The sequence below is a fragment of the Bos grunniens genome, chromosome 3 (assembly GCF_055505025.1).
Source record: "Bos grunniens cultivar Pamir isolate PY7600 chromosome 3, Bosgru_T2T1.0, whole genome shotgun sequence".
Taxonomy (NCBI): Eukaryota; Metazoa; Chordata; class Mammalia; order Artiodactyla; family Bovidae; genus Bos; species Bos grunniens.
In genome coordinates this window covers 95,248,149-95,260,300 of record NC_141167.1, presented here as the reverse complement: position 1 = coordinate 95,260,300, position 12,152 = coordinate 95,248,149, and the positions used below count along the sequence as shown (strand labels likewise).

Here is a 12,152-nt window from a genome sequence, read left to right as displayed (position 1 = left end):
TATTATTACTCTTCTTTGAAAAGCATACCTTAATTACATTCATACTGAAGAGTAAGTACCGAATCCTCTAGGATAAGCAAACATGACTTCAGAACCAGATGGTGATGGCGTGTTTGTGCCCGTGCCCCTGTGCATCTGCAGTGCACACAGGCTGCTGCTCCACACAGGGACAGAGGACCCAGCTGCAACAGTGGTCAGTGGAGGCCCTGAGAGCAGACGGCCAGATCCTTTGACTACCTAACCAACTGAGAAATGTACTTGTGTACATGCAGTTTACATGTGGTGTCATCTCTATGTAATATACAGGACCTTTAAAGTACTTATACAGTTATTACATTTTAAAAGCAGAGATAGAAATAAGAAAAACTCTCTAGAATATGGAAATTTCTGGAATTTCAGAAACATGGAAAACTGTCTACTATGGTGGCTGAAGTCTGAATTTGTTACAGATCTTCCTTCAGAAAATAATATTTTAATTATTTGGGTCTACCCTGTAGTTATGTTCTCAACATTAACAAAAACAATCATTAGGTTTAAACTAACATTTTTAGACTTTTAGCTGCCACCATAAAACTGTTTCTAATCACAGGTCAAGCTAATCTTATATTTAAAGGAAAAAAATGATCACTTCTAGTTAGCATATTCAGTGTCAGAAATGATACTATAGGAAAGTAACAGTTTTCCAAAAAATTAAATATGACCAAAGGCATCCTTTCATGGCTGAAAAACTTCCACTCCCCACTGCCTTCCACCCACACGTGACTTAGGAAGCAGCAGGCAAGCAAGACACTCGGGAATACCATTTTTGGAAAGCCAAGTCAAAGCCGTGGTTTCGTCCTTTTCTTTGCTTTTCTTTTGGGTCAGAATGAGTGCAATCATTGTCAGGGTTTTTCCTAACCCCATATCATCCGCTGGAAAATGAAAACAAAAATAAGAGAGGTAATTACTTTGGGCAAGGAATCAGTTCAACTTCAAGAGATGCGGTCCGGGGTAGACACCAGCCTGGTCCCCCTGCTGTCAGCACCACTCCAGTCGCTGTGCTTTGCCTCCTCTAATGAAGTCTTTGTCTTGTTAAAATGAACACTAACCGTTGCCATTTATTTTGTGATCTAGGTCACAGACATTTATTATGACCTCTGTAAAATTTAAAACTTATTATTTAGATCTTATTTGAGTCTCTGTATTTTAGTGTCACTTATCCAGTACATTCATTGGTATCTCTCTCAGATTGATGATGTTGCCTGTGTGTATGCTAGTCTCTCAGTCGTGTCCGACTCTTTGCGACCCCATTGACTGTAGCCCACCAGGTTCCGAAGTCCATAGAATTCTCCAGGCAAGAATACTGGAATGGGTTGTCATTCCCTTCTCCAGGGGATCTTCCTGACCCAGGGATCAAACTTAGGTCTCCTACATTGCAGGCAGATTCTTTACCATCTGAGCCACCAGGGAAAGTTCCAGATGTTGCCTAGTTGCCTTATTTATTACCATGCAAAAGCAAAAAGGTCCCAGTAGATATATCCTACTACCCAATTTACTACTGCAATTCTGGAGTTAGAGTTAACTCAAGACAGTCCTCACCATCCCCTTAACTTGAATTCATCAGTGAAGGTCATAAATTAGCATTTCTTGGGTACCATCATCGTGCTAGTTGCTGAGCTTATCCAATTTACCATTTACACCCTATAAAGTGGTATTATCTTCTTTTTAACGGATTAAATATGCATTCTGACATAAGCAGAAGTAAAATGTCATAACATGGGCTCTGGTTCAAGTTCTGGCTCGGCCACTGTGCAGAAGAGTTACCACAGCAGCTGACTACTCTCCTCTGAAAGGCCAGTTTACAAGGCTGGCTCTCGGCTAGCACTTGGAACTCATTTCAGGAGGGGTGCCCCCCTTCCCAGACTGGGAAGAGTGGCTCACTGCACCTTAACTGCTTGGACCCACAGTACAGTTTATACTGAATGCCTGCTTTCCCTCTGGGAATCTAGAATTTCAGTACCTGCCAGCCTGAAGCCGCCTATGTGGGTTTTTATCCTGCAGTAAAAATCCTGGGTGCCAAGTTTCTAACAAGCTTCCGCGGTTGGCAACGTTTTACCTGTGTTTTTATACACTGCTGCTGGGAGATTAAGTACACAGAGTGACTCCACTGGGACAGGACTTGAACCCGGTTTCCCCTAGACTGTGCCCCATGTGCCTTTTTCCCTCGCTGATTTTGATTTATATCAAATCAAAATAACTAAATTATTATTCAGTTTATTTGATTGCAATAAATTACACCCATGAATATGACACTGGGAAAGATTGACGGTGGGGGGCGACAGAGGATGAGATGGTTGGATGGCACCATCAACTCAATGGACATGAGTCTGGGCAAACTCTGGGAGATGGTGAGGAACAGGGAAGCCTGGAGAGCTGCAGTCCATGGAGGTCACAGAGAGTCGGACATGACTTAGCGACTGAACAGCAACATATGACTATATGCTGTGCATTCTACAAATCATCCAACCAGGAGGTGAGCTTGGGGACCAAGACACACACTTACTAGCCGTAGTGGACCTCTGTCACGTTTTCTGGAAGTTGAACACCTTGGAAATTTTTAGTGTGATGAGGCTCCAAAGCAGAGCCTGGAAAACTTGCTTCCTGCCTCCTCTGTAGCTAAGGCACCAGCAGCAAGACCAGGCTCTACAGAGACTTACACTCACAGCAGACTTTGTTTCAGATGTCAGCAACTTCAGAAGATGAGGGTCCCCGTGAAGCCCTCTCAACAGGAAGGGCTGGAGACAGCAGTGTGTGGCCCTGGGGAGTGGTGCTTTCCTCTACTGCTCCGAGGCATGGAGCAGCCGTATCATTCTCACAGGACATTCCATTGGTAACTTGACTCTGGCCATTGCTCCTAGAAGTCTGGCCTCCAAGCTTGGCCCTGCACATTTTCCAAAGATTCCGTGGACCACCAGAGAATAAACCCTCCCTCTGCTTCATCAGCCAGAGTCAAGTCTCTACTGCCTGCAGCCAAGACCTGACTGATCCTATGGCAGTGTACTCTGGAGCACGTAACTTAATCTTCCTGATTGATGTTATGGCTGTGTACTCTGGAGTGTACAGCTTACGCTGCCTGACTGATGCTATGGCTGTGTACTCTGGAGCGTACAGCTTACGCTGCCTGACTGATGCTATGGCTGTGTACTCTGGAGCGTACAGCTTAAGCTTCCTGACCGATCTTATGGCTGTGTACTCTGGAGCGCACGGCTTAAAGTTTCCTGACTGATCCTATGGCTGTGTACTCCAGAGCATGTGGCTTAAGCTTCCCACACTACAGTTTCCTCATCTGTCAAACAGGGTGTTAGAGTAGCTACCCACAACAGTTGTTGAGAGGACTGAACAAAGCAATGTATCTGTGGGCTCTTATCCTAATGCGAGACTCACCCAAAATTCCTCCTCGTGGCTTCTGGCTTTCCCGCCATAGCAGCCAGGCTAATGCCTGCTTCTGGTGTGGCAGCAAAGAGATCTGACAAAGGTAATAACCGAAAGTTAGGTACCGATTTCTGATGAGAGGCTATGCTGGAGCCTGGCCACATGGACTCCCTCCTCCACTCGTTTATTTTCTGTAAGTGACCCTCCCAAACTTCTGGTTGTCAGATAAGCCACTCCTTTCACCTTGAAGTCCTGGACTCCACTCTCTCACTGACGGCCACATGTCCTGGCCTGCCCAGGACAGGTTTCATTCATGCCGACTGCCCAGCCTGTCTATCAACGGCTGCCTCTGTTCCTCTCAAGTGACTGCTGCTTTGTCTGCTTCATCAGCCCAAGTCAAGATCTCTGAGTAATCACCCTACTTCCACCAGCCGTCCTGCTGGCTCTTCCTCGTTATCTCTGCAACGTGATTCTCCTCTCTGTGGGCAATGTCTCAGTCTGCAGTGCTAGTCATAAACTGATGGCCCTTTAACTGGGGGCCTCCCTGCTAGTCTTCCCTTCATCCAGTTTATCTGGAATTCTGCGACATAAGTAACTTTCTTAAAACATCCCTGCTCAAATTTCTACAGTGATTCCATAACATCTCTTAAGCTGTGCTATGCTTAGTCATGTCCAACTCTTTGCGACTCCATGGACTGTAGCCCGCCAGGCTCCACTGTCCATGGGGATTCTTCAGGCAAGAATACTGGAGTGGGTTGTTATGCCCTCCTCCAGGGGACCGTCCCAATCCAGGGATCGAACCCAGGTCTCCCACATTGCTGGCAGATTCTTTACCATATGAGCCACCAGGAAGCCCAAGAATACTGGAGTGGTTAGCCTATCCCTTCTTCAGGGGAATTTTCTGACCCAGGAATCAAACCGGGGTCTCCAGCATTGCAGGTGGATTCTTTACCAGCTGAGCTACTAGGGAAGCTCCCTCTTATGCTGCTGCTGCTGCTGCTGCTGCTAAGTCGCTTCAGTCATGTCCAACTCTGTGCGACCCCAGAGACGGCAGCCCACCAGGCTTCCCCATCCCTAGGATTCTCCAGGCAAGAACACTGGAGTGGGTTGCCATTTCCTTCTCCAAGGCATGAAAGTGAAAAGTGAAAGTGAGGTCACTCAGTTGTGTCTGACTCTTTGCGACCCCATGGACTGTAGCCTACCAGGCTCCTCTGCCCATGGGATTTTCCAGGCAAGAGTACTGGAGTGGGGTGCCATTGCCTTCTCCTCTCTTATGCTATCCTAGTCTAAATTCCTCCACCAATGCTAGGCTCCACAGCAAGAGACTCTTTGTGCTAAGTTACACCACCTGCTGCTTCGAGCTCAGGGGCTGCTGTTACCTGATCATCACTTATTAATATCAATATCTTATCTTCCCTCCGACCACCACTCCCTCTCACTGGAGTGTTTGGTTTCTACCCTATCTAAAGGCTTGCAGTTTCTTTAAGATACAAATAATACTGCTGACGTAGAAAAACTTTTCCTTTGTTTCAAATGCCTTTGTACTTTGCATACACTTCACAGTATGTGACAATGCACATTTTCTGTCTTACAATGATTGTCTAATCATCTTACATTGATTGTACATGCATTTTCACTCCAACTAGTTCATTAAAAGCAGCAATTCCTCTGCATCCCTGTGGCGCCTATTGAAGCTCAATAAATGATAAATGCATCTGTTACTGCTACAGACATATAACGTAATGATGTTAAAGAAAAAAAAAGTGTTTTTCATTTTAACTGCTAAACAGAAAAAAAGAAAACACCATAAGGGAAACCACTTGAGTGTGATTTGTAGAAAAGATATGTCAGAATAGCTCTCTGGGACGTCCCTGGTGACAAAGTGGAAAAGAACTCACTTGCCAACGCAGTGGACACAGTTTCCATCCCTGGTCCAGGAAGATTCCACATGCCATGGAGCAACTAACCCCAGCACCACAACTCCTGAAGCCCACACCCTGGAGCCCATTCTCCACAACAAAAGAAGCCACCTCAATGAGAAGCCTGTGCACCTCAAGGAAGAGTAGCACACCCTTGCCGCATGCAACCAGAGAAAGCTCATGTGCAGCAACAAAGACCCAGAGCAACCAAAACAGCTACTGCTGCTGCTGCTAAGTCACTTCAGTCGTGTCCGACTCTGTGAGACCCCATAGACGGCAGCCCACCAGGCTCCTCCATCCCTGGGATTCTCCCGGCAAGAATACTGGAGTGGGTTGCCATTTCCTTCTCCAATGCATGAAAGTGAAAAGTGAAAGTGAAGTCGCTCAGTCGTCTCTGACTCTTAGTGACCCCATGGACTGCAGCCTACCAGGCTCCTCCATCCATGGGATTTTCCAGGCAAGAGTACTGGAGTGCGGTGCCATTGCCTTCTCCGAACCAAAACTAAAAACACATAAATAAAACTTTTAAATAGTACATTAAAAAAGAAACCAAAAAGGACTATTTAAAGAAAAACAACGAAGAATGGCACTCCGGTAGGCACTTTCCCAATGGTTGGGCCCCCTCCTCGTGGGCGCTAGGGCATTATCCAGGATACTCTGGCCTGCGGGCCTTCCCAGCTCACCTTCAGCCCAGCTGGATCCTCTGCCATGGCGGTCTCCCCAGGACAAGACTCAAGAGATCGATGCAGCTCATCAATGGCTTCACTTGTGATCTTCCACACTGCGTGAAGGCCATTCTGGCTCACAGCACCTGCAGACAAATCAAGGTTGTGAGTATTACGTCCTGACCAGAGCTGCAAAAAAGCAATTCCTTATTTGCCAGATGATGGATCTGTAAGGGCTAAAAAGTCTTGCCTCCAGATTCTCCCAGCCGCTCCGGCTCCTTCAGCCTCATTCTCTGTATGTCTGTCTTTTAAAGTTCACATTAACAAGTGCTCTAATAAAGTCTAATAAAGGACAAAGTAATAGAAAGTATAATTAAAATATAAGATAATCTACAATATTTTTTATTTTTTTTCAGCTTTGAAGAGGTGGCAGAGAAAACAATACCATCAGAATTTTTGGAAAAAAAGACCCCTGGGGCTGGATTCCAAGAAGAAAAGCCAGCAATAGAAGAAAGCATGCTACAAGTTGTCAAACTTCAGAGAGAGAGAGAGCCCCAAATACGCACATCCCAAGATGCCTGCTCTGCACCAGGAATACTTCAGTGCTGGAGACCACTCATTCTGTTAATACACAGAGAACTTCTACTGAGGTTAGGTAATAAATACAAGCACCTTAGCTGGTTGCAAATTTAGGGATGAAGTGCCCAAATAAGAGATTTCTAAATGAATAAAAATTAATTATCCAAAAACAAAAAATTATCCAATTAAAAGTGAAAATGTTTTTAAATGAAAATCTATTTTAATGGGATTCTTTCCTAAACATATTACATAACTTCTTACCTTAATAATCCACCTTAATTTCTCTAGGCAACTCCATCACCATGGTGATGACTGAATGATGCTGTCATGCAGCAGGTTTCTTCAGTCTGAAGCATAGCTTAAGCATGCCACTGGACTAAATATGTTTTCTTTTTTGTTTCAGTGGAAGTAGTTAATTCACAACACTGGGTTAGTTTTAAATGTACAGCAAAGTGACTCAGTTATATGTATTTTTTATATATATTCTTTTCCATGATAGGTTATTATAAGATATCCCAGTGCTATACAGTAGATTCTTGCTGCTTATCTATTTTACCTATATAAGTACATTTTCTCTGTGCCCTTTTAGAGGCATCCTTGTGTCACATGGCACCCTGTCTATCCCTTACCCTCTTCTGACTACTGCTTTTCAACTTTTCTCCCCTCCCTCCGGTTTTCTTTTTTCTCTCCTTTCCTTTCCATATCCTGAGCAGTTCTCAGGAGAAAACTGGCTTTTGCTTTTCTCATCACTGTCAGCCCACCCAAGTTCCTGTGTCCTGGTCAGTAAACCATACGATCATATTACATAGCTGAGGCTCTCATGGGGATCCTTCTCCTGCAGCTGCTTCAGAATTCATTGCTGTCTGTAGAGTTCAGGATGGAAACGCTCATTTAAATAGGGTGGTGCTGCTCTCTGTGGGTTTATTGGTCACGGTCACATACTCCCCTACTCTGCCTCTGCGCACACGCGCACACACACACACACACACACACACACACACACACACACACAGGACTACAAACATATCCCCTGGTTTGCCTTCCTCCTCACGATGTGAGTTTGAGTTTTCACTCACAAACATTTAGTAGATGACTCCCACATGCCGGCCACCAAGCTGGTTGATTAAGGGCCATGAACAAGGTCAATGAACAGGGCAGACACAGTCTCTGCTCTCAAGAAGATCTAAATTACACTGTGCAAAAACTCAGCTGTGCACCACCAGCTTTATTACCCACCACAGAATGGCTTCTCCCTTCTCAGGGACACAGAGGCAGCTATGAGGCCACACTTCACTTGTAGGTGTAGCTATTCCCCCCAGGGCCAGGCCCTCGGATCTCACCTCCACAGCACTGGCCAGACCCTCCAGCAGCTTCCTGGTGGGCAGCCTTCAGTCCTCGAGAACCCAGAGGCCAGAGATCCTGACCCTGCAGGGGTTTGGGAGGCACCAAGTGGGGAGGGTCAGTGGTCTCTTTGGTGAAATTACTCTGCTGAGGTTCTTGAGTGTTACTCTTCTCCTTAGTGTCTGCTCAAAACACAGGGAAGAACAGATTACACTTCAGGAAAGTGAAGGAATTCTATGAGCGAGGTGAGGTCAAGAGGGTGGGATCACCATGAGCAGGGGAAGCCTTCCTAGAGAGTGTAGAATTTAAACCGCTTCTTAAACAATGGGAAAAGACTTGAGTCCACAGGAAATAGGAGGAAATTTTTATCAATCACAGATGCAACTTAAAAGGAAGCTCTGAAACAGACAACGAGATGGGCAGGTGAATGCATCAACCTATTCTTTCAATGTCAGGAATTGGTCCTCAGATTTTTTTTTTTAATTTGTTTTAAGTATTTACTGAACTTATTCCATTGCTCCTCTTTTTAGGTTTTGGGTTTTTTTGGGGGTGTGGGGCCACGTGGCATCTGGGATCTCGTCTCCCCTATCAGGGACTGAAGCTGCACCCCCTGCATTGGAAGGTGAAGTCCTAACCACTGGGCAGTGAAGGAAGTCCCCCAACCTCTTCTTCATCGAAATGGCTCTTGAATATCTTGTGAAGTTCATGCAAACCCCAAGTTCAGGGGCAGAACCCCTTTTACCTTGCTCTGGGGAGAGGGCCAGGGCACTGAGCGCTTCCTCCAGCTCCTGAATTTGCTTGAACAACTTCTGACCCTTGTCTGGAAGAGCCTGGATGTTCACCGATGCCAGTGTGCTCTGGAAAACAGATCCTATAAAATGGGTCACTCGCTCCTCTCGAGGTGTCAGAGGTAGTTTCAGATTAAAGCAGCCCAGAAAGCTAAAACTGTGACATTAGTCTTTTAGCCGTATGTGTGAAAACCAGAGCCTTTCTTCTTTCTAAACCCAGCTGATTTACCAATCCTGAACATATAAACACAGCAAAAGGCAGAAACTAAACATCCACCTGTGAGACCTTCCTTACATTGATATATCTCACTTGCTCATGGCGTACCTTACCTGCCCACAGAAGCGATGCTCCGACCTTATAGACAAACACAGGTAGTAGTTACCTTCCTTTGTTTCAGTTGTGTTGTGAGGAACACACGTTGGGCTGCTGGGTCTGAAGGTTCTCCCTTCTTGGAAACACCCGGGGCTGAAGAAACTTTTCTTTGCACACTCTGACCAGGGAGTTCAAGGTTCTTCTTCTCCTGTGTGTCTGGAGGCAAGTCAAAGAGTAAGGGGCTCCTTGGCTTAGACGAAACAAAAACAATGTCATCGTCCTCACTGTCACCACTGCTTGTGCCAGCGTCTCGCCCCTCTCCTGTGGGATGCCCTGTGGCCAGTGGTGCAGGCTGAGCAGCTGGTTCCTTTGGAGCAGGCATGTCCCGGGTCTCCGACTGAGCCTGAAAATGGCCCTGGAGCAGACTCTTTTGGAGGGTCTGTGTGCTTGGGTCATTCCCTGTCTTTGTTTCTCTAGCCTCCCAGCTCTTAGGGTGCTCCTTGTTGAGGTGCTCCTCTTTCAGGGGCTGGCTTATTGAGCGTTGACTGTGAACAATTCGAGGCAAAGGCTTAGTTTCCTCTTCTGTCGGAGGTTCTGATTCTTTCTGGACAGAATGACTCTCACTATCTGACTTCACCTGAAACGCAGATGGTTCTCTGAGCACATTTCCACGGACCTGTTTGGATTTCATCTCCAGAAGGTTTCTTTTGTGCATCCCTTCTATCTCCTTTGCTTCACACTGAAACTCTGTCTTCTCCCTTTGCTGCTTGTCTTGAACTGCAGATTGTTTTTTCTTTACTCCCAGGCCAGATGAGAGCTCCTTCTCCATCCAACACTTAGATTCTGGCTTCTGTTCCTTCTTTTGATCCAGGAGTGGATCTCCCTTTTCTCTTTGCTTCTTATCAGCTGTCTTTTCCTCATCTTCACCTTTGATGAACTGTTTCCAGACGGATGGTTCTTGATTCTTATCAAGTACCTTGAACGGGTTTCTCTGGTGGCTGGAAGGATAATGAGATGGCTCAGAGGCAAGCTGAGACTTACTGGCTCCAGAATGTTCTTTAGAATTAGGATCCTAAAAGACAAAGGAAATAATCTAATCTTAATATAAAATATGAATGCAACCTTCACACCTAGAAGGCCTTTCTTTAGAGGAAATGGAAACACAGTAAAAGCAGTCCAGTTTTTCTAAATGTTCCTGGGATCATTTCTTGCTCTAGAAAGGACTGCCAAACTCGTTTCTATTTTTTTAATTTCTTAACAGTACTTAAGTATTCATTTTTTAACAGTACTTTCAATGCTTGGTTCCTTCTCTGTCCATGATCACTGCTTTTATAGGTCTCAAGGAAAAGCAGTGTCCAGGTCAAACTTTTAATAATAGCAATAGCCACAATGTGTATTTTTCATGAAAACGACTCTCTCAAGATGAACTTTTCCCCAAACCTAAACAGCTCTGATTTTGGCTTTAGGATGGTTTCACAGTGCAAATCTAGGGCCTTACGTCCAAGCTATCCCTCTACAAGTCTCAAGACCTCCCTCAGTCTAGTTCCTCATGTAGTAGACATCTGCAGGGTCTCTCCTAGTTCTTACATTCCAGAAGCTTATGAATTACACCCAGTTTATACAAACATCAACTAGATATCAGTCTATAAAAACATGTTGGGACTTCCCTGGTGGTCTGGTGGCTAAGCCTTCATGCTCCCAATGCAGGGGGTCTGGGTTCAATCTCTGGTCAGTGAACAGATCCCACATGTCATAACTAAAGATCCTATATGCTACAACTAAGATAAGAGTAGCCAAATAAATAAATATTAAAAAAAAAATCCTGATGTTAGTCAAGTAAATTTAAATTTTTTCCCTAAATAGGAGAATGCTAACTATAGAATGGGCTTCCCTGGTGGTTCAGATGGTAAAGAATCTGCCTGCAATGCAGGAGACCTGGGTTCGATCCCTGGGTGGGGAAGATCCCCTGGAGAAGGGAATGGATACCCACTCCAATATTCTTGCATGGAAAATTCCATGGACAGAGGAGCCTATCAGGCTATATAGTCCATGGGGTCGAGAAGAATCGGACACAACTGTGCGATTAACACTACTATTATTAACTATAGAATGGACAGATGTTTATGTATGACTGAGTCCCTTCGCTGTTCACCTACAACTACCACAACATTGTTTGTTAACTGGTCATATTCCAATATAAAATTAAAAGTAAAAAAAAAAAAGATCCATAGTCCTTTGAATTAAGAGTCCCAACAGGGTCTACCTTGCTGAAAGAAGAGAATTGTCTTTCAGAGAAAGTACGATGAAGACCAATCAGTTTACAATGGACTTTAGGGTCTTTTAAGGTGATCCCACAGGTTAAACATCTTTACACAGTCAGATCTGAAAACAGGTGAATAATTCCTACCTGCCATGGGATATTTCCACACCACTGCTTCCCCTCAGCTTTACTTTTAACACATCGGAAGAACAACCTGATAAAGTATAAAACACAAATAATCAAGCTTGTGAAAATCCATTAAAATGAAAGATGAACTTGTTTTTAATTCAAGAAACCCTTTTATAATTATTTGATAACAGCTTTGAAAGGTCACTTGAAACCAATTACTCTTTTTTTTACTTTACAACATTGTATTGGTTTTGCCATACATCAACATGCATCCACCATGGGTGTACACGTGTTCCCCATCCTGAAGCCCCCTCCCACCTCCCTCCCCATACCATCCCTCTGGGTCATCCCAGTGCACCAGCCCCAAGCGTTCTGTATCCTGCATTGAACCTGGACTGGCGATTTGTTTCTTAAATGATATTATACATGTTTTAATGCAATTCTCCCAAATCATCCCCCCACCTCTCCCAGAGAGTCCAAAAGACTGTTCTATACATCAGTGTCTCTTTTGCTGTCTCGCATACAGGATTGTCATTACCATCTTTCTGAAGTCCATATATATGCGTTAGTATACTGGATTGGTGTTTTTCTTTCTGGCTTACTTCACTCTGTATAATAGGCTAAAGAGACACCTGTACCCCAATGTTCATCGCAGCACTGTTTATAATAGCCAGGACATGGAAGCAACCTAGATGTCCATCAGCAGATGAATGGATAAGAAAGCTGTGGTACATATACACAATGGAG

At 44.7% G+C, this 12,152-nt stretch overlaps 1 protein-coding gene across 4 annotated transcripts in view; it reads right to left on the bottom strand.

The window, feature by feature from the left end:
• The window catches only part of TTF2 (transcription termination factor 2), a 52,986-nt gene that overhangs the window by 25,935 nt on the left and 14,899 nt on the right, over window positions 1–12,152 (bottom strand). For 3 of the 4 annotated variants that reach the window (XM_086392074.1, XM_086392075.1, XM_086392073.1), the window contains 7 exons: window positions 11,424–11,490; window positions 9,087–10,088; window positions 8,658–8,772; window positions 7,915–8,097; window positions 6,014–6,141; window positions 3,424–3,505; window positions 801–911 (listed from right to left, as the gene is read on the bottom strand). In XM_086392074.1, the coding sequence (XP_086248200.1) occupies window positions 801–911; window positions 3,424–3,505; window positions 6,014–6,141; window positions 7,915–8,097; window positions 8,658–8,772; window positions 9,087–10,088; window positions 11,424–11,490 (1,688 nt within the window). The remainder of the gene's footprint in view (window positions 1–800; window positions 912–3,423; window positions 3,506–6,013; window positions 6,142–7,914; window positions 8,098–8,657; window positions 8,773–9,086; window positions 10,089–11,423; window positions 11,491–12,152) is intronic. The other variant, XR_015160791.1, reaches the window with a different exon arrangement.